The 24120-nt window shown below is 42.3% G+C and overlaps 1 protein-coding gene across 3 annotated transcripts in view; it reads left to right on the forward strand.

The window, feature by feature from the left end:
• Positions 1-426: 426 nt before the first annotated feature.
• Fmnl2 (formin-like 2) overlaps positions 427-24120 on the forward strand; it is a 292443-nt gene continuing 268749 nt past the window's right edge. For all 3 annotated transcript variants that reach the window (XM_013030168.1, XM_013030184.1, XM_013030175.1), the window contains exon 1: positions 427-683. In XM_013030168.1, coding sequence (XP_012885622.1) covers positions 567-683 — 117 coding nt within the window. In that variant the 5' untranslated portion in view covers positions 427-566. The remainder of the gene's footprint in view (positions 684-24120) is intronic.

Consider the following 24120-nt stretch of genomic DNA (forward strand, 5'->3'; position numbering starts at 1 on the left):
TGAGCCACCTTCCCAGCCTGAGAGATAAGCTTTTAAAATTTCCTGTGAATTATTGCTAGTACGGGGCCGGCGAGCGGGGGCATTGTGTCCGCCAGCGCCGGGCTGCATTTGTCTGCCGGAGGGTTGTTAGCGAGCGTGCGCCGCGGTGGCCGGCCGGGACTGCGAGTGTCCGCGGCGGCCGCGGCTCGGGCGGGAGGCCGAAGAGGAGGAGGAGGAGGGACCACGCGCCCGCTGGCCGCGATCGCTGGCAGGGGGCGGGGTGCCAGCGGAGCAACATGCCCAGAGGCGCCCGGCGCCCTGACGACCCTTCGCGAGGCCAAGGGGCCGGGGCCGCTCTGGGGCGGCGGAGAGCATGAGCGAGGCCGGGGGGCGGCTCGGCTCGGAGCGCTGTTGAGGGAGCGACGAGCGCCGCACGCTCGCGGGGCGCGGCGGAGGGCGGGGAGCCGCGTGGGGAAGCCGGGCAGGTCCGCTGGCAGGCGGGAACCGACCGCGGGGAGCGGGAGTGATTTCCGACGCGGACGGGGGGGCGGCCCGGAGCCCCGCCGAGGCTCCAGCGCGCAGCCGACATGGGCAACGCCGGGAGCATGGATTCGCAGCAGACCGATTTCAGGGCGCACAACGTGCCTTTGAAGCTACCGATGCCGGAGCCAGGTGAACTGGAGGAACGGTTTGCCGTCGTGCTGGTGAGTGTGCGGCGGCCCGGCGTGGGGACCTGGGCCCCGGGCCGGGCGGCGTAGCGGACCCCCGCCCCCTCGCCCTCCGTGCGGAGCGAGCCTCCCGTCCCGAGGGGGAAGGCTCCTTCCCACCTTCCCCATTGTGGTCTGCCTGCCTCGCGCCTCGCCATCCTCCCTCGAGTCTCTCCTGGGGACCCGGGATGGGAACCGGGCTCGGGGGCGGGCTGCCCGGCCAGCCCTCACCCATTGTCTAGCGGGAGAGGCACCTCGCGGCGCGCGTCCCCCCGGAGGTGCGGCGTGCGTGTGGAGAGGAGGTGGTGCGCGGGCTGGGCACGGGGGAGCGGCGAGCCGATGGGGCTTTGTGTTTAAGAAAGAGAAGAAAAAGGAGAAGGGAAAGCCCCGCAAACCCTGAGCCCGTTCGGACCCTCGCTCGGGCCGCCCAGTTCCTAGGCCTTGCGGGGTCCCCGGCAGTGGGGGCGCAGGTGGCCGGCCGCAGGCGCTCGGGCACGGCGTGGAGAGAAGGCAACTTGAAGTGTGGACATCGCGGCGTGACGGAGCGGGGAGAGTCCGGGTCTCCGGGTCCCCCACGCGGGAAGGAGGCATCGGGAAACCCCAGCGGAGCAGAGCCTCAGGCGGGAAGGGCGGGGGGGGGGAACCTCGTGTGTTGTTGTGCCCTTTGGTTTTAAATCATAAAACACGAACGTGTACTTTGGCCGGGACGTGTTGCGAGCTGTGTTAACTACGTGGGCGACCCCGGGGCCCCCCCAAGCCAAGTCCCCAGCTCCGCAGCCAAGGCCCGCAGTCAGCGTCTCCCAGCTTTCCAGTTTCTCAAATCCACGATTCGGAAGCCTGCCTCCTTCTTCTGTCTCCTTCTCCTGCTGGGAGTTCAGTTCTGGGCCCTAACCAACCACTTTCGGTCGTGCTGTGAGCTCAAGAGGGTGTGGTGGCCTTCCCTAGCCCCGGCCGGGGTTTGAGCTACACTTGGTCCCTACATTTTCAGCTTTAGTGTTCCAGACTCTTTTAAGGAATATTGAGGGGCAAACGACCAGTCTGGGTCGTCCCTAGGCTCATACTCGCACATCTTCTAGTTGGTCACCTCAAATCCCAAAAGCTAGGCAGAAAGAGGAACTTCTAATGGCAGGCAGTCCACCATCTGACACTACCTTGCAAGCTCTTTTGGCGTATCACCTACACAGCTTTGGAAAATAAGGACTTGAACCCTAGATCCGAAGTCAGTTTTCTGAGGTTTGGATGGTAACTGAGACACTTAAATTGCCTTTCTTCTGGGCTTGCAGAAAGGACTGCCTTGCTATGGGGATTTTGTTCGGGATGGCAGGTTATAGCTTTATCTTCTCTAGGAGGGCAGGGGCCACAAGCTTTTTCAGGCCACCGGGAAACTGGCCTTTCAGTGGGGGAGATAGAGGAGGTTGCTTCTTCAGTGATTGCCCACAGCTGCTCCCCTGCTTTAAGATGGGATCCTGAAGCCTAGGCTTACATGACTTCTCAAGGAAGTCTGGGTGCATATTTGCACTGCCTTTGTGGAGACAAGCGATTTTCTTCAAGAAAGAATTGTTTCTAACAGGCATATGGGTCTTAACCTTCGGGCTCTGGGCTTTTTGTTTTTCCCTCCATGCTGTGGTGCTTATGTGTGTGTTGGAGGGGCTAGTGACACAAGGAAACCAGTGCAGCAGCCATAATAATAACAATAATGCAATTAAGTTCTGCTCAACGGGGATTGCATTTTTTTGCATGAGCTTTCAGTTACCCTGCTGATTAATAACACATGGTATGAATTAATCTTTAGAAAAATGATGTCCTTTTATTAACATGGTGAATTGTGTTCCCATTAAGTCTAGCAGCCACGGTTAGTGTGTGGACTTTTATGATTGTACATCACAGACTTCTTGGGGTGGCGGTTGTTTGTTGTGGCTACTTTTCCTCTACTGTGCGTCACATACAGTTCTGGGTGCAGTTCTTTTAAGTTGTTTACAATATTCTGTGCTACTCAATCAAATAAACAACTAAAATAAAAAAAAACATCAAAATCCCTGGCTGACCTTTTTTTTTTTTGAATAGAGACAAAGATTTTGGGATCTCAACTTGTAGACCCTTGTTAGGAGCTCACTTAAACCAGTGATGTTTACTCTTCCATCTGATCTCCATTTGCTCTGGGATGATTTATGAGTGGAGTCAAAGGAAACCTTTCCAAATATCCAGTATTATGTGTTGACTTACCTTGTGTTCAGTTTTTTTGTGGTGCTATATACTCAACACTCAACTTTGTCTTTTTTTGCTCTTCATGAATTGACTGGGAATTAGTTACAACCATTTCTTGAAATTAAGCTTGAAAGGTAAGTTTAGTTGGCAGGTATTTAGTTGGCAGGTATTGTGTTATATGGAAGAATTCACTCTCCGTACAGTGGGCATTATCTTTGCACTAGCAGTATTAGCTCTTTTCCCTCCTCTTTTTGCTTTTTTTTTTTTTTTTTTTGACAGAGTCTTGGTTTATAGCCCAGGCTGGCCTTGAACTTAAAATCCTGCCATGCTGGATTAAAAGCATGGGCCACCATGCCATGCTGTTTTATTTTCTTATATAATAAAGATCGCATGTGGGTTTCAGGAGGAAAACTAGATGATAATATTGTGCTGAAAAGTGTACAAGCACCTCATTGTAAGTATAACTTACATCAATAATGAATGTGCCATGTTAGGCTAGGAAAACAATTCCTTCCAACATCCAGCTGTAGAATATTTAAAGGCTTAACAAGGGAGGAGTAAATAAAAATTAAAGTGATAGTTCATCTTATTTTCTGTTAGTAACTCCTTAATAGAGCAAAAACCTAGAGCATTGGTAGAGCATTGGCTGTATCTCCTACCCTCAACAGGTCATATGTGGTAAATTGTAGAAATCTAAGAAAAATAGTTAGTGGTTATGAATGGGAAGAACATAGGAGAGTGCAAAAGACAGTCACTGAAATAAGATGAGAGGAGAGCTCAACTTTCTTTCTTTTTTTTTTTTTTGGGGTCCATCATAGGGCCTGAACTCTGCGCTTGGGTGCTGTCCTTCAGCTCTTCAGCTCAAGGCTAGGGCTCTACCACATGAGCCACAGCGCCACTTCCGGCTTTTTCTGCTTATGTGGTCCTGAGGAATCAAACCCAGGGCCTCATGTATGCAAGGCAAGCACTCTACCACTGAGCCACCTTCCCAGCCTGAGAGATAAGCTTTTAAAATTTCCTGTGAATTATTGCTAGTACAATTGGATCCTTAGTTTACTCCTTATGAGGAAAACCTCCTTCCTTTATCCTATTTTCAGTATTGCTATAATAATAGTTGGAAAGTTATGTTTATTTAAGGAAAAAAAGATTACTGACTCAATGTATACATTTAACCATTTGGATCTCTTGAAATGTCCTTTTCTGGTTGTTATAAGGTGTATGTATGTATGCACACACGTGTGATATTTCTGTTATGCCCATCACTTGAAGTGTCTCCTACATGATAAGTTTGTTGCATTTATTTTAATATTTGTTCCTTTGGAAAATGTGTGTGTGTGTGTGTGTGTGTGTGTGTGTGTATGTATTTGTAGTTAACATTAGCCTGGGTTTTTTTGAGTCATACACATATATGATTACATAGCCATGAGGCTTTCCAAAGTGTTTCTTTAACATTGTCTAATGACGGATTGCAAACACACAAATCCCCCCTTGTTTTTCATTTTCAAATGTGATGCCATGAGGGTGAGTCTTGGTGGGTGCTGTAAACAGCTGTGGTTTTTGTCTGTGGATACTTCGACACTCTACAGTATCGTTTACTAGCTTTTAGTCACTAATGGTAAAGTATGTGTGCAACATAAAATATAAGTTCTCCAGTTCTTGGTTGGGGAGCTCTTCTTACAATTCTTTGAACAGCTAGGTAAAGGCTAACTGTCAGTATCAACATAATTTCAATATCAATACTACACAAGCAGATACAAAAGATAGATTAGGAAATAATGGTGTAGGACAATATTATCTCATGTTTGATATGGAGAACTGGTTTAGTAGCTCATTGAATCAATTTTCTCTTGATTTTTTTCTTTTTATTTGCACTAAATGAATATAGTTATTTTGCCTTGGGAAGGAGGAGCACTTTGAGGCAGCCCCTTGTTAGCAAGACTTATACTTACTTGCCCTCACCAAATCTTATTGGTAACTCCAGCCATCAGTAGCATGAATGCCTAAGTAATGATTACTTCTGTGGCCTGAAGTCATCTGGTTATTAAATAACCAGTCTGGGATATTAACTAGATTTGAATCTCTTTCCTTACTCTCTCCTGCCTTCCTTCATTATATTACATTTTCCCAAACTTACAATTGAGGGTATAAAAAGAAAAGGGCTTGGGATCATGGTAAAAAAAATTCCTAAATCTGATAAATGCAAGTTTCAGATTGTATACAGTTGTAGAAATTTCTCTGAAGTGATTGAAGTGAGATGTGTTTGATATTTATCTTTAGATGTCAAACCTTTTGCATCAGCATGGAGTTGAATATAAATGTGATTCAAAAGTGTACTCTTTAGTTTTTCTTTTTAGGGGCAGATTTGAAATGCCTTGATTGGAAAGTTTAGGTTTAGGTTTAGCAAACCAGGGCAAGAGACAGCTTTTCAGTAGACTGCATACACTTCCAGTGTAATTACCTGTGAAAGGGACAAGGAAGGTCAAGTTGTAAAAGCTTTGTTTCCCACTTTTCACCACTTCATGGGGAGCACTTGCCATGAGATCTGTTGAGCAGATGGATGGGTGGGAGTGTAGTGAGGCCATCACATGCTGCTGATTTGTTTTCTCACATCCTTTCTCTTGCTATTAGGGAAAGAGAGCTGGAAGGGGGGTTGGGGTATTGACACTTTGAACTGTCACAATTTCACTCTGCATAAGTTTTTTTTTTTTTCCCTCCAGAGTGGAAATGGATACATAAGGCTATGTATATCATCATTGCCAGCATACGTTTTTCCTTCTAATAAGACCAGTAAGAACTGTGAAGATATATTTGAGTACTTGAGATAGAAGTTGATCAGATTGTATACTCTCAATGCAAATATTTGGCTCTGGTGAGAGATTGACAGCAAGGTAAACATGAAATTGAGGAGAAAAATGTGCATGCCTTTAAATCCCTCAGAAGAAGAAGACTTGCTTTTTTTTTTTTTTTTTTTTTGTTGGTTGGTTGTGGGGCTTGAACTCTGGGCTGGCCTGGGCTCTGTCCTTCAGCTCTTCAGCTCAAGGTTAGTGCCCTACCACTTGAGCCACAGTGTTACTTCCGTTTTTCTGGTGGTTTTTTGGAGATAGTCTCAGACTTTCTTGCCTGGGCTGGCTTTGAACCGCAATCCTCAATATCTCAGCCTTCTAAGTAGCTAGGATTACAGGCGTGAGCCACTGGTGCCCAGCAGGAAGACTTACTTTTACCTGATGGCCTCTAACCTACTGACTAGGAATCAGGAGACCTTGATTTTAGAATCTTACCTGCTACACCAGCTTGGGCAAGTTAAACTCCTTTCCCTGGCTCTTTGTTTTCTTTATTTGTGTATAGGAATTAAATTTGGCACAGTTCTGAGGGTAGTTGTCAGATGATTGAAATCATAATGTAAAACTTGTGGTATAGAACCTAATACATTGTGATTCATTGGTCAAGTTTTTGTTGTGTATGTCCATGTTCTGTGTGGTCTAGAGAGTGGAATTCCCTAGAGCCACTGAAAATCCTGTAATGAGAGGTAGTTTAACAGACTTGTCAAAAAATGCATGAGTTCTCTGTCAGAGACAGAGCTATCTGAAAATACCGGAGACAGAAGATCCTTCCCACTGCAAGATGCAGCAAGTGAATTATTGACTCAAAAAATGCCCTTCTGAATCTGTCATGTTTGCTGCAGGTTGAGATGACTCTCTAGCATGTGTAAGTAGAAGAGGATCTTTTCCTAGGTACCAAGAGGAAACAAGTAACTTTAGGCTCATGTGCTAGAATTTAATTTCCTGGATGACTTGGTCATTTAAGGTGTGACAGTTGTCCAGAAGGGACCAATACAAGAAGCACTGCTTATAGATGATTGTTTTTCCTTTGGCAAGAGGGTGTTGTTACCTAGAATCCTTTTCAGGACAAAACAGTGAACCCTTGTATAAGAACAGATTAGGAGAGTTTAGGAGGGAAGGTGAGAAACAAGCAATGCTGCTACTTGACAGAAGCCCTCTTGTAGAGTAGCTTTCATTCAGTCCCTCAATGACAAGAAGTGTGTCCCCAGACTTTGGGATCATGATTTCTGAAGAGAGGCTTCACGTAATCTTTAGCTTTTTACTATTTTAATAGTAGAGGCAGAGATAGGTCATCCATTGTGTTCCCATTAAAATTCTATAGGGAGAACTGCTTCTCCTTTCCCCAGTCACCCTGCCCTCTTGGCCAGAAGGGACTAAAGTTTTCAACTTAAATGACAGATTCAGAAGCAATGCCTAGGGAAGAGCTGGCAGTGGATTGTGGGGCCAGGATGGTGGGGTGTCGGGTCTTCGTCCGTCCCACAAAAGACGGACGGGGTCCGAGGAAAGGTAAGTGCGGCGCTCACCCGTTTCCTAGCCTCCCTCAGCCCAGGAGACAATCAGACACAGCAGGGAGCCAAATCCAGCAGGTAGAAAAACTCTTTTATTAACAGAGAGCAGCCCCTTGTAAAGACAAAAAGGGTGGGTGGTATGGTAAGGGAGGAAGAGGAACCAATTACTGTCAAGGTCACACCCTATCATTCACCTGAGCCTTCAGGGGCTGGTTAGGCACCGATGGGCAGATCAATTGGGGTCTGCCCACTCTACTCTCTCCCAGAGCCATCTTGGCTGGCCATGTGCTCTACAGTAAATTTGGCTCTGCCCACTCAACCCCTTCCCAGCGCCATCTTTGCTGCCCATGTGCTCCACAGTGGGGAATCCCCAAGTGTGTAAATACCAAGTTCTCACTTGGTGATATGATGGTATTTGATGTCACAAACAGATGTATACTTTCTTTTGCTCGCTCTTTCCTTCCTTGCTTGCTTGCAGCATGAGCCACCAGCACCCAGCTGCTTGTCACACTCTTGAAAAAACGAATTGGCAAACATTAGTGTCCTCATACAGTTTATTGTTTTTAGGACAAACTTTCTGTAGTTTTTGTGATCCCTTGTCACATCTTCCATGTCCTTGTGTAGTTTGCAGTTGGCTGGTGACTCTTTTGCGTGTAACCTTAGTGCACTTTTACCTTTATGAAGAAGCTCTGTTATATATCAGCCCCTATATTCATTGTTACAGACGCTAAAACCTCAGAGCCTGAAGATCTGTTCTCTCAGGAAAATTAGGACAACTTTCTTTCTTTTTTTTTTTTTCCTTTTTCTTTTTTGCCAGTCCTGGGACTTGAACGTAAGCCTGGGCACTGTCCCTGAGTCTCCCTGTGCTCAAGACTAATGCTCTACCACTTGAGCCACAGCACCATTTCCGGCCTTTTCTGTTTATGTGGTACTGAGGAATGACACTCAGGGCTTCATGCATGCATACTAGGCAAGCATTCTACCACTAAACCACATTCCCAGCTACAACTTTCCTTTTTAGCATAATGGCTCTCAAGGGTCATCTCTCTTGACCGATTTCTATGGCATAGAAGTCATAAATGGTGTCCGTTGTCTGACTTCTCCTAGCATACTTGGTTTTGGAAAAAATATCACATACATTTTTGGCCAGATGTCTGCATCTTTGGGATACTAAGGTGTCACAAAACTATGCCTGAAAAGTGTTCATTAGTTTCAAGTCTTGTTTGCTTAGGGAATTTTCTTTCCTTGTTTTTTCTTTCTTTAGGACAGTTTGGTAAAACACCTTAAGGTAGGATGAAGAAGGAATTGAAAAGTTAAATAAAGCTAGTTTTTGATCTTGGTGTATATATACACACACATACATTTATGCATATATGTATACAGACATATACATACATGTATGCAGTGGAGTTTAAATCCACTTTTGGTAGGCAGATACTTTGGCACTTGAACCATACATCTAACCCAGGAGTTTAAAAAGCTCCATATAAGACTTGGCTGTACATACAGGCTTAGTTGAGAGTTATTCTGCTAGAAAGAAAGCTTTTCCATTTTGCCTCAAAAATTAAGCATACAAATAAAAACTAGTGAAAAAAATAAGATGATGAGTGCAATAGGAAAGTGATAGTTCAAGAAATGAGAAAATTTGGTGAACTTAGGAAAAGTTGAGAACAGTTTAAAAAGTTCATGTGCTTGATTCAAGAATAACAGTGTTGAGAAAGAAGAATCAAAACCTGCTGAATGGTAGACTTAGTTAACTAAGAACCATCAAATTAAAGAAATGAAGATTTACAGAGACAGTACTATATATTACAATTTAAGATTGAGCAGTGACCCTGAGTTGTCCTTCTGGCTTAGAGCAGTAATAGATCCATTGTAGTTTTGCTTGGGTCTCTATTCTACAGCCTAATTGTTTGTTGGTTCAATGCAGGCCTTTTGCTTTGATCTCTGGTCTTACCACTTACAAAGACTTGATGAGCTTGGCTTCCTGGAGTGAAATTCAAATACACTTGTGAAATGTAAACAACATTCATTTATTAAGAATCCTATAATCAAGGCAAATTGGCATGCTTCTATAAGCAATTAGCTTTGGGAATAGAAAGATAAATAGGATACTAGGTCAAGAATGAGCTGATTGTTCTCAGTGTAAGACTCTAGTTACTCCTTTATGAGTTAAAACATAAGCAAATAGACATTCCTCCTATTCATAATCTTTAGCATTGTGGCCTTAGGTTTGAGGGCAGCATATGTAGTTTTCTACAACAGAGAGAATAGAAGCAACTAGTGTTCTATATTCATCTAAAATACAAATCTTTCAAAGAAATGTATGTAGGAGATTTATGAACAGATAACATTTTCTAGTAATTGGAAACAGGGAAACAAGCTAATGGTGTTTTGATTTTTTTTTTTTTTTTGTGGAAAGGGGTCAGGGTTTTTAACCTGGAGCCTTTTATCTCAGCCTCTTGATGGCTGGAATTATAGGCATTTGCCACTGTACATGCTCCATAATGGGTTTCATTTTGATGTCAAAGGTAAAGAAGATGAGTATAATGGCATCTGCGGTTCTTAAACCATGTTTTTTGTTTGTTTATCGTGATAACTAACAGTAAAATTTCAGTAGTTGGATATATCACTATCAGATGTATCAGGGTAGCACTCAGTTTGTACAGTGAATTAAATCCCACCACATATCTTGTGAAATCTTGGGAGCAGAATGCAGAGGGGATGGGTCAGGTGAACAGTTTCATCAGCTTTGTCTCTTTTCCTGTAATGGGAAGCTTTGCCATTCTTTTTGAGAAAGCCTTTTCTGTTAGATAACAGTTGAGCATTTTGACTCATCAGAGTTCATTATTCCAAAAGACTTCCTACTGGTCAATCTGGAAAGCCAGTTTAGTCCTAATATTTTGGGGCTAGGATGCCATAAACTTGGCAGTGGTGATTCCCTGGGACTTGCAACAAAATCAGTCTATTGCCAGCTAACTAGGGCATCCAGATGTAAACTTGAGGAAACTGTTTAGAACTGTGTGTGGCTTCCCAGGTTTGTAGAGTTTTCCAGTTACCATTCTTGAGTCTTCTCTAATATTTTCAGTAGTAGAATGCTTGAATCTCAAGGTAGACTTTTTGGAAAGTTTGTTGGCTCAGAAATTCCATACCATTTAATGAAGTAGTTCTTTCCCCCACCCCCTTGAGGTGCAGGCTGGGATTTGAGATACACTTGTTTGTCCAGTGCTGTACCATTTGAGTCACTCAAAAATAACTATATTTTTAAATTTTGTTTTTATTTTTTTGTCAGTTGAGGGCATATCACTCCTTCCCTCATTGTCTACCAGTTTTTTTCTCCCATTCCCATCAACAAGTTGAATAGTTCATTTTCAACATAGTCCTCCATGCATTGGTTATTTTTTGAGATAGGGTCTTGCTTTATGCCTCACTGGCTTGAACTGAGAACCTCATATTAATGCTTCCTTTTGTTGCTGAAATGGAAGGTATGCTTTACTTTCACCAGCCATTGCATTTCGCTGTAGCTTGGGATGATGTGTTTGTGCTACCATGCCTACCCATAGGTTTGGAAATGTAAACAAACATTTTTGCCTACACTCACCTCTAATCTCTTACTGAGATTCCCAGATTTCCTCCTCCATAGTAACTAGGCAGACTTGTACCACTGCTCAGACTAATGTAATTCTTTAGTTAGATACTTGTTATTATTATTGTGTTGTTGGTCATGGTGCTTGGTCTGGGCCTGGGTGCTATTCATCAGCTCTTCAGCTCAAGGCTAGGGCTCTACCACTTGAGCCACAGAACCACTGCTGGCTTTTTCTGTATATGTGGTGCTGAGGAATTGAACCCAGGGCTTCATGTATGCAAGGTAAGCACACTACCACTGAGCTACCTTCCTAGCCCCTAATACTTACATTTTATTTTAGCTCAATAATATCAGAAGTCCAAGTTTATTTCCCTTTTTTCTGTTGATAATGAAGAAATGTTAAACAATTGCTTTTTTTTTTTTTTTTTTGTTCTGGACTGGGCCTTGGTGGCTCACACCTGTCATTGTAGCTACTCAGGAGCAAAAAAGCTCAGGGATAGTGTTCAGACCCTGAATTCAAGCCTCATGACTGACTCCCTCCTCCCCCAATTCTTTAGAATGATACTACTTAATCATCCATTTAAAAAAATCTCTTTTTGACTGAGTATACTGTGGTAACTGGTGCTCAGATGAGGAGATAGAATCTCACCCTCACAAATGCTCCTCAGACATGGTTAGACTTGGCTCCTTGCCTCTCCAGCTGCAGTCTCTCACCTGCTGTACCTTTTTAGTGGTCGTGCTTAGGTGGAGGAGAGTAGGCCACAGGATTATGCCTGTGGTTGGATTCTAAATGCTTCTAACCATGAGGTTTCCACCACTTCCTTTAAGAGATTTCCCCAGTGCAACATTAGGCAATGTTGATGTACAGTGTCTTCCTGATGCTGTTAAATGTCACCATTCTCACCACTGATTACCTTAATGGTATTGGTGCGAATGTGTATAGTACCTTGTTTTTCATAAAACTGAAGACATTTTGATTTGTGTTCTTAGAATTAAGTGTGAGTGTGTATGTGGGGGAGATTTTCACACTGAAAATGAACATTTGCAGTTTGGGGTAGCAGTCTTTGCAGTTAAGTACTCACAAGTTACAGATTTTGTATTTTGTCTCTCTACTCATCATCCTGGCCATTTAGCTTTCCCTGTCTTTCTTGATGGCTGTTAAAATATTAAACGATACAAAACAGTCAATTTTATCTTGTCTATTTCTCCTCCAGAGCCCTATTCTGTTACTTCACTTTGAGGGTCCTTTGGCCATCCATGTTAATATTAAGTTTACCCTCCTTACTCCACTGTTAACTACTGAGTCCTGCTCAACCTTCTTGGCAAAGTGATCATGGTTGGGTAGACCTGTGTCCTCTTGTTTTTCCTTACAGGACCCTGACTTGAAACTTGCTTTTGTTCTTGTCCCCAGAACAGGCCTACACTTCCCTCCTTTATAATTTTTCTCACAGTGTTTCTCTTACATAAAATAGCTTCTCTGCTTACTAAATCTATATCCAGCCTTCAACTTTCTTATGAAATCCTTCCTAGTGACTGTTCAGGCCCACATCAGCTTGGAGAAGGTAGGAAAGCCAACTCCCCCTACTTTGATCTCTTTATTGTATGAATTAGCTTCCTGACTCTCAAAGCACTTGATTATATATCACTCGTGTGGTGTGACTATAAACCAAGGAGATGCTTGTGTGTCCAGTTTTGTAGTTGCTTTTTGTCATCTCAGCCATCTGTTTATGTCTTTGTTTTGTCTGCAACTTCACTCTGCTAGCTCCTGGAAAACCAGGATAGTGGCTGCTTCTCCAGCATGGGGTGTGGCCCAGGGAGGGTCTCCACTGAACATAGCTGGTGATTAGAGAATTCCTGTAGCTGCTTGAGAAGCTGTTGAACAGACCACTTGTGGCTGTTAATTGCACACAATTTGTCTTTGTGTTGAAATTATGCTCTCACACATTCGTACTTATCTTGGTATTTTTCCATATCACTTCATTACAGTTGGTGCCCATGAATACTGAATGGTCAGAGATAACAAGTTGGCATCATGCTCCTCTTGATTCCTTAGAGAATCAGTTTCTTTAAAGCCAGATTTGGTGTGCCATGATGTCACCAAGTGAGTAGATAGGATAGTGGTTCAGACCTTCTTAAAGTAACTCCCTCTTCATGGTATCTTCATTTGGAATAAAGCAGGTTTAAAAGCAGCATTCCTTAGTTTGACATTTTAGTGCTTTGCTGTTTAAAGAGCTTCACATTGTCATTTGTGGTTGCAAAGATTTTTTTTAAGAAATGAGGTAAATAGGGCATGAAAGTATGTGGCTTGAAGTTATAGAAGAAAGCAGCGAAGCTTGTGATCCAGTTTTATGTCTTTGCACTAAAACTCCAGGGAGCCTTTCACTGTAGAATAAGGTGATGTTTATGAGCTTTCTCAAGTCATTAGATGCTTTATAAAGCGTTATCTCTGGTGTTCTTAACAACTTCCCAGGAAGGTGGTGCCTTTCTTTAACTAATGAGACTGTGGCACCAATACCCAGTAATGGAAGCTAGATTTTGTTCTGTTTTGTATTTTGAGACAAGCCTCACCATGTAGTCCAGGCTGGCTTCAAACTTGGAATCCTCCTGCCTTAGGTTTGGGGTGCTAGATAGGTGCGTGTACCATACTTGGCTTGGAGGCAGGAACTGAATCCTAGGACTGTCTGATGAGAAAACGTGCTGTTTTCTATTATATGACAGGTTTTTTTGGAGGGGTGATGGTGGTGGTGGGCTGAATTAACTATACAATGTCATTAAATGTATGCTTGCTCAGTCTTTGTATGCGTTCTAGACTAAGTTAATTATTTCTATACAATGGCTACTTCATGTCTGTACAGAGTTCAGCTTGTGTTATGAGCTGCACAATCTTACCTTGCTCTCAGGGGCTCATGATGCAGCTAGGAAAACAAAGAACACAAAGAAAAAAAAAACAACAACAAAACCTCAGGCAGCTGCATAATCAGTGCAGTTGCAGATGGACCCAGCTCAAAGGCTCAGAGAGAACATGCTGTGCTGGGCTCTGAGCATTCAGGAAAGGTTTCCTGGGAATAGGAAGTAGCAAACAGACTAGTGAGATTCCTGTGCAGTCCATTCACTGCTACCCAACATTTTTCATTCCACACTGTTCGGTTTCATTCATTAGACACTGCTTAAGAAAAGCTTGTGCTTTATAATCGAACAGTCCAGTATTTTTTGAGTGCTTTCTGTGTGCCAGGCAGTGTTGTGGGCACTGGAGGATACAGAAGAAGGCAGACCAATGGATTGCTTTCAAGTGAGAGGAGGCTGGGGGAACCAGATACAAAAGGATGCACGGGTGCATTAATGGGACTGTTGAGATTATGGGAAGTTAGAAGGAAAATAGGTTGGTGTGAGATGATGTGGTTTTCCCTAAGATACAAGTGATGAGGACCAGGCAGCTCCTGTATTCTGATCAGGAGGATCTTCAGACTGAAAGAATATTGGGACTGAGATTTGTTTCCCCCCTGCTGGCTGAAGAGACTGAGGCTTCCAGGATGCTGGAGCAAGTGAACAGCATGGGGTGTGCTCTCAGCCCAATGGGCTTCAGACCTTGTAAGCCTGTGGGGAAACTTCAAGTTAGATGCTCTCAAATGTGTTCCCTTGACAGTCCTAACTGCTGTTGCTTATAAGTGATTTGTGTAGTCACAGTTCTGCCTTGGGTTAAATTTGTTGAAAGAAATAATAATTTTCATGTTTATCATTGTTCTGGATGTGTGGAATGTGTGGTTTGGGAATGCTGATTAGGGTAAGTGGCCTGTGCAAGGCCTCTCCTTAAAATAAATGGCTAGATTCTCTGTTGAAGCCATCTGTGAACCTGAGACAGGCAAGGCAAGAAGAAATTACTTTATTACTATTAGTGGCTCAGATTCTTTCCCTCTTTCTTTAAAAAAAAATTTTCCTTCTTTAAAAAATTTTCCACTGTAAAATGATTTAAAGGACATACAATAATTTTATATAGAGATTTGATTCTGGTGTTAAAAATAAAAGTTGTGTGTATTTAAAATATCCCTAACATCCTGTAAGTAGGCCACAGAAGTGCAGTATACATAATTTGTATTAAACTCTACAAAGTAATTTTTTTTTTCTTTTTCATGTTCAGTGTTTAAACTCAGGGCATTTAACTTGCTAGGCTGGTGTACTCTCTCCTGAGCCATGCCCCAGCCCTTAAGAAAGTAATTCTTAATGTATTTTAAAGTTTGAGAGCCTTTGATCTCCACTAAAGGAGAAACTATAGAAGTCCATGTGCACCTCTCTGGACATTCCAGTCATTCTGAGAAGCGACTCTCGAACCTCCAGCAATGACTGGAGAATGGTAGGTGGGAGATTCTAAGACATTATTGCTTGCTGGTAGAGTTAGACCATTCAGTATCACAGCATTGCCATGTGTCCCTGTGTGGATTTTAAAGTAGCCGTCTAGTGTGTTTAAATGTGGGTTTGATGCATGAACAGTGATAATACAACATAGGTTGTTACTATGTATTTTTTTTTCTTTTTACATTTTCAACACTGCTGCCTCAGCCTATTGAGTGCTGGAATTACAGGTGTGAACCACCACACTCAACATAAGAATTTCTGTGAGTGTGCATGGGAAAGTATGGGTGTATCAAACATGAATTTGTGTGTATGAGTGTGTGTATATACCAACAAACTCAGGGATGTGTAGACTAACCATGTATGTCAGTACTGAATTGTATCTCAGGCTTGTCCATTTTTTGGATTACTTCAGAAAACATAAAAGGTAGTTCAGGAAACCTGAAAGGTAGTTAGGCATCCCCCTTTCGTATATGAGAAACCCAGGATTAGAAAGTTAAGGAAATGGAGCGAGGATATACATCTCTAGTGGATATTTGAGCTGAAAATCGTAAATCTGTCAACTTAGAAAGCAATGTTCCTTGAAAGCAGTATTCAAAAAATATAAACATATAGTTTATGATTATATAAACTAAACATGGTACAAATATAATCAATATAATTCAACATACATAGAAATTTCTTTTTTTCTTTCTTTTTTTTTTTTTTGGTCTGTCGTGGGGCCTGAACTCTGGGCCTGGGCACTGTCCCTTAACTCTTCAGCTCAAGGTTAGCTCTCTACCACTTGAGCCACAGCACCACTTCTGGCTTTTTTTGCTTATGTGGTACTGAGGAATCAAACCCAGGGCCTCATACATGCAAGGCAAGCACTCTACCACTGAGCTACCTTCCCAGCTCCATAAATAGAAATTTCTATGATAGTAAATACAGAATCTTTTCAGCTTATATTATTTTGTTTTTATATGTCTACATTCAACAGTAATTTATTTATTTTTATTTTTGTTTGTCATGGGGCTTGTACTCAGGGCCTTGTTGCTCTCCCTGAGCTTTATTGCTGAGGGCTGGCACTCGACTACTTGAGCCACAGTGTCACCTCTGGTTTTCTGGTAGTTAATTGGAGATAAGAGTCTCACAGACTTTCCTGCTTGGGCTTGCTTCAACTGGTGATCCGCAGATCTCAGCCTCCTGAGTAGCTAGTATTACAAGCATAAGCCACCAGTGCCTGCCTTAATATATTCTTAAAAACCCCCCAAAACTAAAGATAAAATAAGAGCTGAATGAATAAGCCACTCACTGTTCGCTGTTGAAATAGTAATGGCTGAATAAGCTTATGATCAAATTAGCTTTTTTCTAGTAATAGTTGTCCTCTGAGGGCATTCTCAGGCTGGGTCAGACAACTGTCTCTGAAGCATTGTTTTTCTAATTGTTCCTAGCAAAAGAGCAGTGTTGTTACAGCTTGAAGGCTGTGTAGTAAGCCTCTGGCTTAGCCCACAGTGATAATTCATAGACGTGGACTTCCTTGCGAGAAGAATAAACATTATTTTCTTGTATCGTTTCCCTTTTGTTATTATGGGGATTGATTATTTTAAAAATATTTAAAAAAATTTAGTCAACCAATGTTCTGTCTGGGTGTTTACACCAAACAAAGCATTGCTAACATGCAGGGAAATGCAGGTGACTAGAGCATCCTTCCTGCCTTTAAAGTATGAACTGGCTAGTGGAGTAGAGATGCTTGAAAATAGAGATGATAGGAGTCTATGTATCTACCTATCTACATCTATCTATCTCACATTTGCTCAGTATGCTTGCTCCACAGGTACTCTACCACTTGAGCTATACCTCCAGCCAGTGATTTTTGCCAGTTATTTTCAAGATGGAGGCTCATGAACTTGTAGATCTTTTGGATCTCATCCTCCTGAATAGCCAGGGTTATAGTCAGAACAACTGGAACATGGCTGATAGAATATTTAAAGGCATTTCTCATTTATGTATGTAAGATAGAAAACATGGTGAAGTTAAAGTTTCATGACAAGTTGGCTGAAAGTGTAGTACATGATATATAAAGTAAATTTTGCTCTGTGCCTATGTTCATGTCTGTGCAGATAGCTTGGAAGAATCTGGTAAAAAAAAATAATCCTAATACTAGGGTCATCCTTTCATGTGGAGGAGGATTCTGTCTCAAATAGTTACTACTGTAGGTTTCAAACATCAGATACCCAGGCAATGCCTATTCTAGTTTTGCTAGAAAGCTTACAAGTCTTTCCAGCAGAGCTTATTTGCAAGAATTCTGGGTTGGCATTAGACCTTATAGAAGAGCACTTAAAAAGACTTGTCTGAAAAATAAGCTAGTTTATGAACACAGAGTTTGGTATTAATCCTAAATTCACATACAGTGAGTTCATTGTCCTCTGCTGGCCTGCTTAGCTGCATGGTCATAAGAGACTATACCTCTTTGGATTATTGTGCATAGAAAATGATGCTGCATAGATTGTGTAATCAAGTTGTGACACTTAGGTAAATACCTCACACAAAACGGTAGTTCTGATTTCTTTTGACAGTACTAGAGTTTGAACTCAGAGCTTTGTTCTTGCTAGACAGATGTTCTACTATAATTTCTTTTTTGAGCTAGGGTTTCACTAACTTTGTATGGTTTGATTTTGAACTCATGATGCTTCTCTACCTAGTCTCCTCTCCCACTTTCTATTAGAGTTTATTAAAGCCCTAGCTTTAGGGTCTGGACTGTAAATTATACTGGACTCTACTGGCTATTTCATAGGTCACTTTAGTTAAATCTTCAACCTCACATGCGAAGAATAACAAGAGAAACCAGGCCCCAGCATGCCTAGAGTTGAACTGATGGTGGCTTGTATGTGTTATTATTGCCTGAAGATTGCACTTGCTAATCTTCTCCAACATATGAATGTTTCAAAGGTCTGGCTCATGTATGTAGCTTCTACTTGGATATATATCTTGATCCATGTAATATTTTGTGCTATTTAGGAAAAGTCCCTGGTATTTCATTGAGTGTTCCATTTCAGGCTTACTGGAAGTATTAGTGTTGTCATCACTGGAGCATACAACCACCATGCTCTGTGCAGCACCGTAACCATGAAGCAGATAGTTCCCATGAGAAAGTACATTGAAGTTCATAATCATCTGAGCCTTGAAGAAACTGCTGTTGGAGTTTTGTTTGGCACCAGCTCCATTTTGAGATGGATGGAATCACTTGGATTTTCTTCTTCTGAATTCTGTTAGTGATAAAAACGTGTAACTTATGTACATCTGGTCTCCTGATTGTGTTAAGAAACATTGGTCAGTAAGAGCTGCGTTGTTTCATATCAAGAACACAATCGCTCTAGGAAGCGAAGAAAGAAGACCTCACAAGCTGTCTTCCTCTGTCATCTCTTGTATCTTTTTTTTCCCCTAGAATGTTCTATAGCAGTCCTTTTTTTTTTTAAACTCTGGGCCTGGCCACTGTCCCTGAGCTCTTCATCTCTAAGGCTAGCGCTCTACCACTTAAGCCACAGCCCCACTTCTGGCTGTTCCTGCTAATGGGGTGTTGAGGAATCGAACCCAGGGCCTCATGCATGCAAGGCAAGCACTCTACCATTGAGCCACCTTCCCAGCCCCTATAGCACTCTTCTTGAATTGCAGTTTAGCAATCTTGCTGAATCACACAGAACTAAATTTAGGAGACAAATTAAGACACTACCATTGTACAGGAATGAGAGCCTAGAATTTTCCAAAGATAAACTTTTTTTTCTCACTTTATGATGAGGAAGATTATACATTTTTTCTCATATGATAAAATGTCACTTTTGCCATAAATTTCGTAGTGGCAATCTACTTTTTTAAGTTAGTGAGATAAAAGGATATTGGATAGCACTGTCAGAATCCTGTGAAGTTAAATTATGTTCTCAGATCCTTGGGGCTTCTTAAAATTATGTGAGCTGAAGCTGTGCGTGTGAATTTGTGTGTGTGTGTGTGTATGTCCTATTTCCATATTGTCAGCCCATTTTGTCAGGCCCCTTGTGCTGTTTATTATAGTCATTAGTCAGCTTAGAATTTCATGAAAAGACATAATAAACCAACTCTATAAAGGTCCATATGAAAAGGATTATATTATGGTAGAAAAACCTTAGCCTGCGTGGACCCCCGTGTGTCTCATTCTTTTTGAAGCGTTCATTTTGACAGCTTTTTCGCATCACACATCAGTCACAATGCTGGTATTTTTGGCGAGGTGCTAGACTTTACCCTGATGCTCATGATGGTCACTGCCAAGAATGAACAAAGAATTATAAGGGAAACATAACAGCATCACGAACATTTCTTTTTGTCGTTAGCAGAAATAGAGTTGCGAGTGAGATGGTATTTCACTGCCTTAAGAAAATCATGCTTTATTCCAATGAAAATATCCGTGATGTGTTATCCCCAGTCTTTTGCTGGTGTAACTATCTTTCCTGTGGTAGTTTGTAGACAACAGCTTTCCTTCTCAACCCTCTCCCCACTTCAGGAATCATTTTTTAGGGTTTAGGTTTTTCTCTTGTCTCGGTAATTGAGCTTGCTTTTGGCGTGTTCAATTTTGTGCTGCATGAAGTCCCTGCAGAATAAACTTCCAGGAACTTCAAAGGTGCAGCAGATACCTAGGGTGCATTGAGAAATGAAAATGTGACCCTTTGTTTCATTCCTTTTCATCTCTTACAAGTATTCTTTCCTTCTGTGTAAACAGATCTTTAATAGTGTAGTCCATCACACTGTTAAATGTGTGATGCAATTTCATGAGGAAATCTTTTGCACAGTTTAATGTGGTACATACCATACATGTGCTTTGTACAGCATGCACTTAAAACTGAGTAGTACTAATGTAGATATTCATAGTGAAATTGTCACAACATGACAGAATAATAGGATAGAATATCCCAGTGCCAAATGAAATAAAATGTTTTTAGATAGAAACAAGGTCCCATCCATGTTTCCCTCCCTCCCTCTTCAGAGGAGAATTACCTTGAGTTATTCCTGGGCACATATGTAAAAAATAATTGAGTTGGTTTCTGAATTTGTACAAAAGTCCATGTATCCTCTTTAAACATTTGAGAAGGATTTACATTGATACATGGAGTTGTAACTTTTGAATTATGCTTTTTGAATTCATGCAGCACGCTATTTACACTTGATTCTCATTATTATTTGTAGATTCTGGATTTGTGAATTACCCCTCCCCCCAATCAATATGTATAGCACTTTCACAGGCATTCATAGACGCCAGAGAAATGAGAATTTAGAGTTGCCTGATGTACTCATTCCCAGCTGAGGTGAACATGTGACTCTCCACTGCCTTATTCCATCTTGCATGTGCCATAAGGTGGTCTTCACTTTCCACCTAGAGCTGTATATTTTGTATTTGCCCCCTCCTTTTTTAAAAAAAAATTAAAGACGGAGTCTTGTTATAATTGTAGCTCAGATTGGCCTCAGACTTGAAATCCTCCTCCTCCTACCTCTGAGTTGCAGGATTGCACACATGCACTACCACTTTAATGGCAGAATTACCAGTGGGAGTGTTGATACATTCCTGACACTTTGGAAATGTACTGGGCAGTTGTTTTGTAGAATGTTCCTCAACTTGATTTGAATGATCATCCTCTCAAAATTAGATTCAGCTTGTTTCCTCTTTGGCTGGGGGTGTGTACCACCACACCCAGTGCTCTTGTCATTCATTTCCACGGGAGGCTGAGATTGGGAGGATCCTGGTGCCAGGCCAACTTAGACAAAAAAGTTTGCAAGACTCTATCTCTACTGGTGGGAAGATGAACAAAGTGCCACAAACACCTGTGGTCCTAGCCATGACAGAAACCCTAAAGTAGTCAGGCGTATCTTATAGGTACCACACCAGCCTCCTGACGATATGGCCCCGATTTCAAACTCCCCAATACTACCAGAAACATGCAAACCAAAGGAAACCAAAAAAACTGAACCAACCTCCCTCCTTCCTTCTCTTTCTTCCTTTCATTTTTGCTAGTCCTGGGCCTTGAACTCTGGGCCTGGGCACTGTCCCTATCAAGTTCTGTGATAAATTTTCTGTGATTAATTGGAGATAAGAGTTTCACTGACTTTCCTGTCCAGGCTGGCTTCAAACTACAACCTTCAGATGTCAGCCTCCTGAGTAGCTGGGATTACAGGCGTGAGCCACTGGCAGCTGGCTCCAAGCCCATCCATTGAGTCATTATGTCCCACCACAACCATGGAGTAGGTTTGGAGCAAGAAATTTTGTGTAGTTCTCCTCACCTTGCTTATTTGCTCAAATGAACTCATGCACAAGTTTGCATTAATGATCTTCTTTTTTGTACTGAGGCTTGCACTCAGGGCCTCTGCTTTCACTGACATTCTACTACTTGAGCTATTCCTCCTATGTGGCTAATTGGAGATAAGAGTCCATGGACTTTTCCTCCTGGCTGGCTTCAGTTATTCTTAGATGTCAGCCTCTTGATTATCTAGGATTACAGGTGGGAGCCAACAGTACCTGGCTTCATTTTTTAAGAGCTGTGTCAGTGCTTTGTTTCTTTGTGTGTACCTCAAAATAATCTTTTTTTTTTTTCTTGTTGTAGGGCTTGAACTCAGGGTCTGGATACTGTTCCTAAGTTCTTTTGCTCAAGGCTAGTGCTCTACCACTTTGAGACATATCTCCACATCTGGTTTTTGAGTGGTTAATTGGAAATAAGAGTTTCATGGGAACTTTTCTTTCTTTTTTTTTTTTTTTTTTCTTTTGGGTCTGGTCGTGGTGCCTGAACTCTGGGCCGGGCGCTGTTCCTCAGCTCTTCAGCTCAAGGCTAACGACCACAGTGCCACTTCCAGCTTTTTTCTTTATGTGGTGCTGAGGAATCGAACCCAGGGCCTCAGGCATGCAAGCAAGCGCTCTGCCACTGAGCCACCTTCCCAGCCCCTCATGGGAACTTTTCTGCAGAGGCTGGCTTCAAATGGTGAGGGTCTCAGCCTCCTGAGTAGCTGGGATTACAGGCATGAGCCACTGGCCCCGGGCTCCTATGTACCTTAATGTGTTTAGGAAGGAGTTGAGTGAGATTTGAACTAGGTACTCTTGACTCTCTAAGCTCACATTCAACTGCTTTACTCTCTGTGAAGACAGAGATGACACAAGTATCGATAGCTGTCTTCACAGAGATACAACGTTGTGAAAGCTGCTATACTTTCTGTATCGTTGTTGTTTTTTAAAAACACATAGTTCTTGACTTCTTTTAGATGGAAAGATGTATTACATGACAGTTAATTTCCATAATTTGTTTGTAATAACATTACTGAAACAGTCTGGTCAGATATCATATGTATCCTATCATGAAGAGAATTTTTTTCTCCTTAGGCTTGTTCGTAAGATTATTCCTTAGGATTTGCCAATAACAATTGGTTTGTGATTGGGCTAAGATTGGGAACACTTGCTTTAAATTTTTTGACTGCAGAAGAAACAGTAAAGAATTAAAACTGGGCTGGGAATGTGGCTTAGTGGTAGAACGCTTACCTAGCATTAATGAAGCCCTGGGTTCGATTGCTCAGTACCACATAAATAGAAAAAGCCAGAAGTGGCATTGTGGCTCAAGTGGTAGAGTTCTAGCCTTGAGCAAAAAAGAAGCTCAGGGACAGTGCCCAGGCCCTGAGTTCAAGCTCCAGGACTGGCAAAAGAAAAAAATGAAAAAAGAATTAAAACTCAGGAGGATATTGAGCTTTTCTGGAAAGTATAGCTGGCAAATTAATCAAGTTTCTTTTTCCCCTCTACAAAAACTACATTGTAGGGGCCGGGAAGATGGCTCAGTGGTAGAGCGCTTGCCTTGCATGCTCGAGGCCCTGGGTTCGATTCCTCAGCACCACATAAGCAAAAAGAAAAAAGCCAGAGGTGGCGCTGTGGCTCAAAGTGGTAGAGCGCTAGCCTTGAGCTGAAGAGCTGAGGGATAGCACCCAGGCCCAGAGTTCAGGCCCCACGACTGAACCCGCCCCCCCAAAACACTACATTGTAAAGGAAACTTCTAATTCTTTGATAACCTATGCTGTACATCCCTTTAGTTTTGCCTATGTGTTAAGAATTGCATGTTTAAAAAATTGTTTGAAATTTTAGCTTGATACTTTCTTTCCTTTTTTTTTGTTTTTCTTTTTGTTGGTATTACTATTTAATTCAAGGCCTCAGTGCTTAGTATGCTTCTCATTTGGTACTTGTTAGGTCTGTCCAGGAGAACAGTCCCTTAACCACCCAATTTGTGAAGGACAGCACAGTAACCTTACCAGAAATCACCTGCCCAAATCAGTAATCACTTGTCACTGTCAATCACCAACAAAAGGATCCTTGGCTCTGAAGTCCCTTCCATATTTGGATATATCTGGATAGTATTTCCTATCCATGGGCCTCTGTTCCTCTGTTTTGACATGGCGCCATGCCCGAGGGATCCCCTAGGCCTTTTGGCCTTGTGGATTCTTGAATCAAGAATTTGCCTCTCAGCTGGAGAGACCTCTATTTGACTGGGACACCTTCCACCTGTTGCTTCCTTCTCTCTACGTCTTCACAGACCCACTCTAGATCTTTATGCACCCCCTGTACATCCTAATGTACTTCCTCTATGTCCTTATGGATTCCCTGTACGTCTTCATGGACTCCTTCCCACTACATTCTTATGGCCCCGTCTACATCCTCATGGACTTCTCCCTTCTATGTCCTCACCAGACTTTTCCTTCTGCCATTTGTAGGCCCTCTATAATGTTTTTCCTTGTTTTGCTGTTTGGTCCCTGCCTCATAAGACTTCTTTTAGATTTCATTCAAAGATGAAATTTCTGCCTCTTACCCCTAAAATCGATGCCTCTTGCCCGCTGGAAGCCAGAGACAGTTGGCGCCCTTTATGACTGTCAAAAGGCTGGTATGTTAGGTCCACCTGAGGGAATAGCCTTACCAGAAATTG

The sequence above is a fragment of the Dipodomys ordii genome, unplaced genomic scaffold (assembly GCF_000151885.1).
Source record: "Dipodomys ordii isolate 6190 unplaced genomic scaffold, Dord_2.0 Scaffold5, whole genome shotgun sequence".
Classification (NCBI taxonomy): Eukaryota; Metazoa; Chordata; class Mammalia; order Rodentia; family Heteromyidae; genus Dipodomys; species Dipodomys ordii.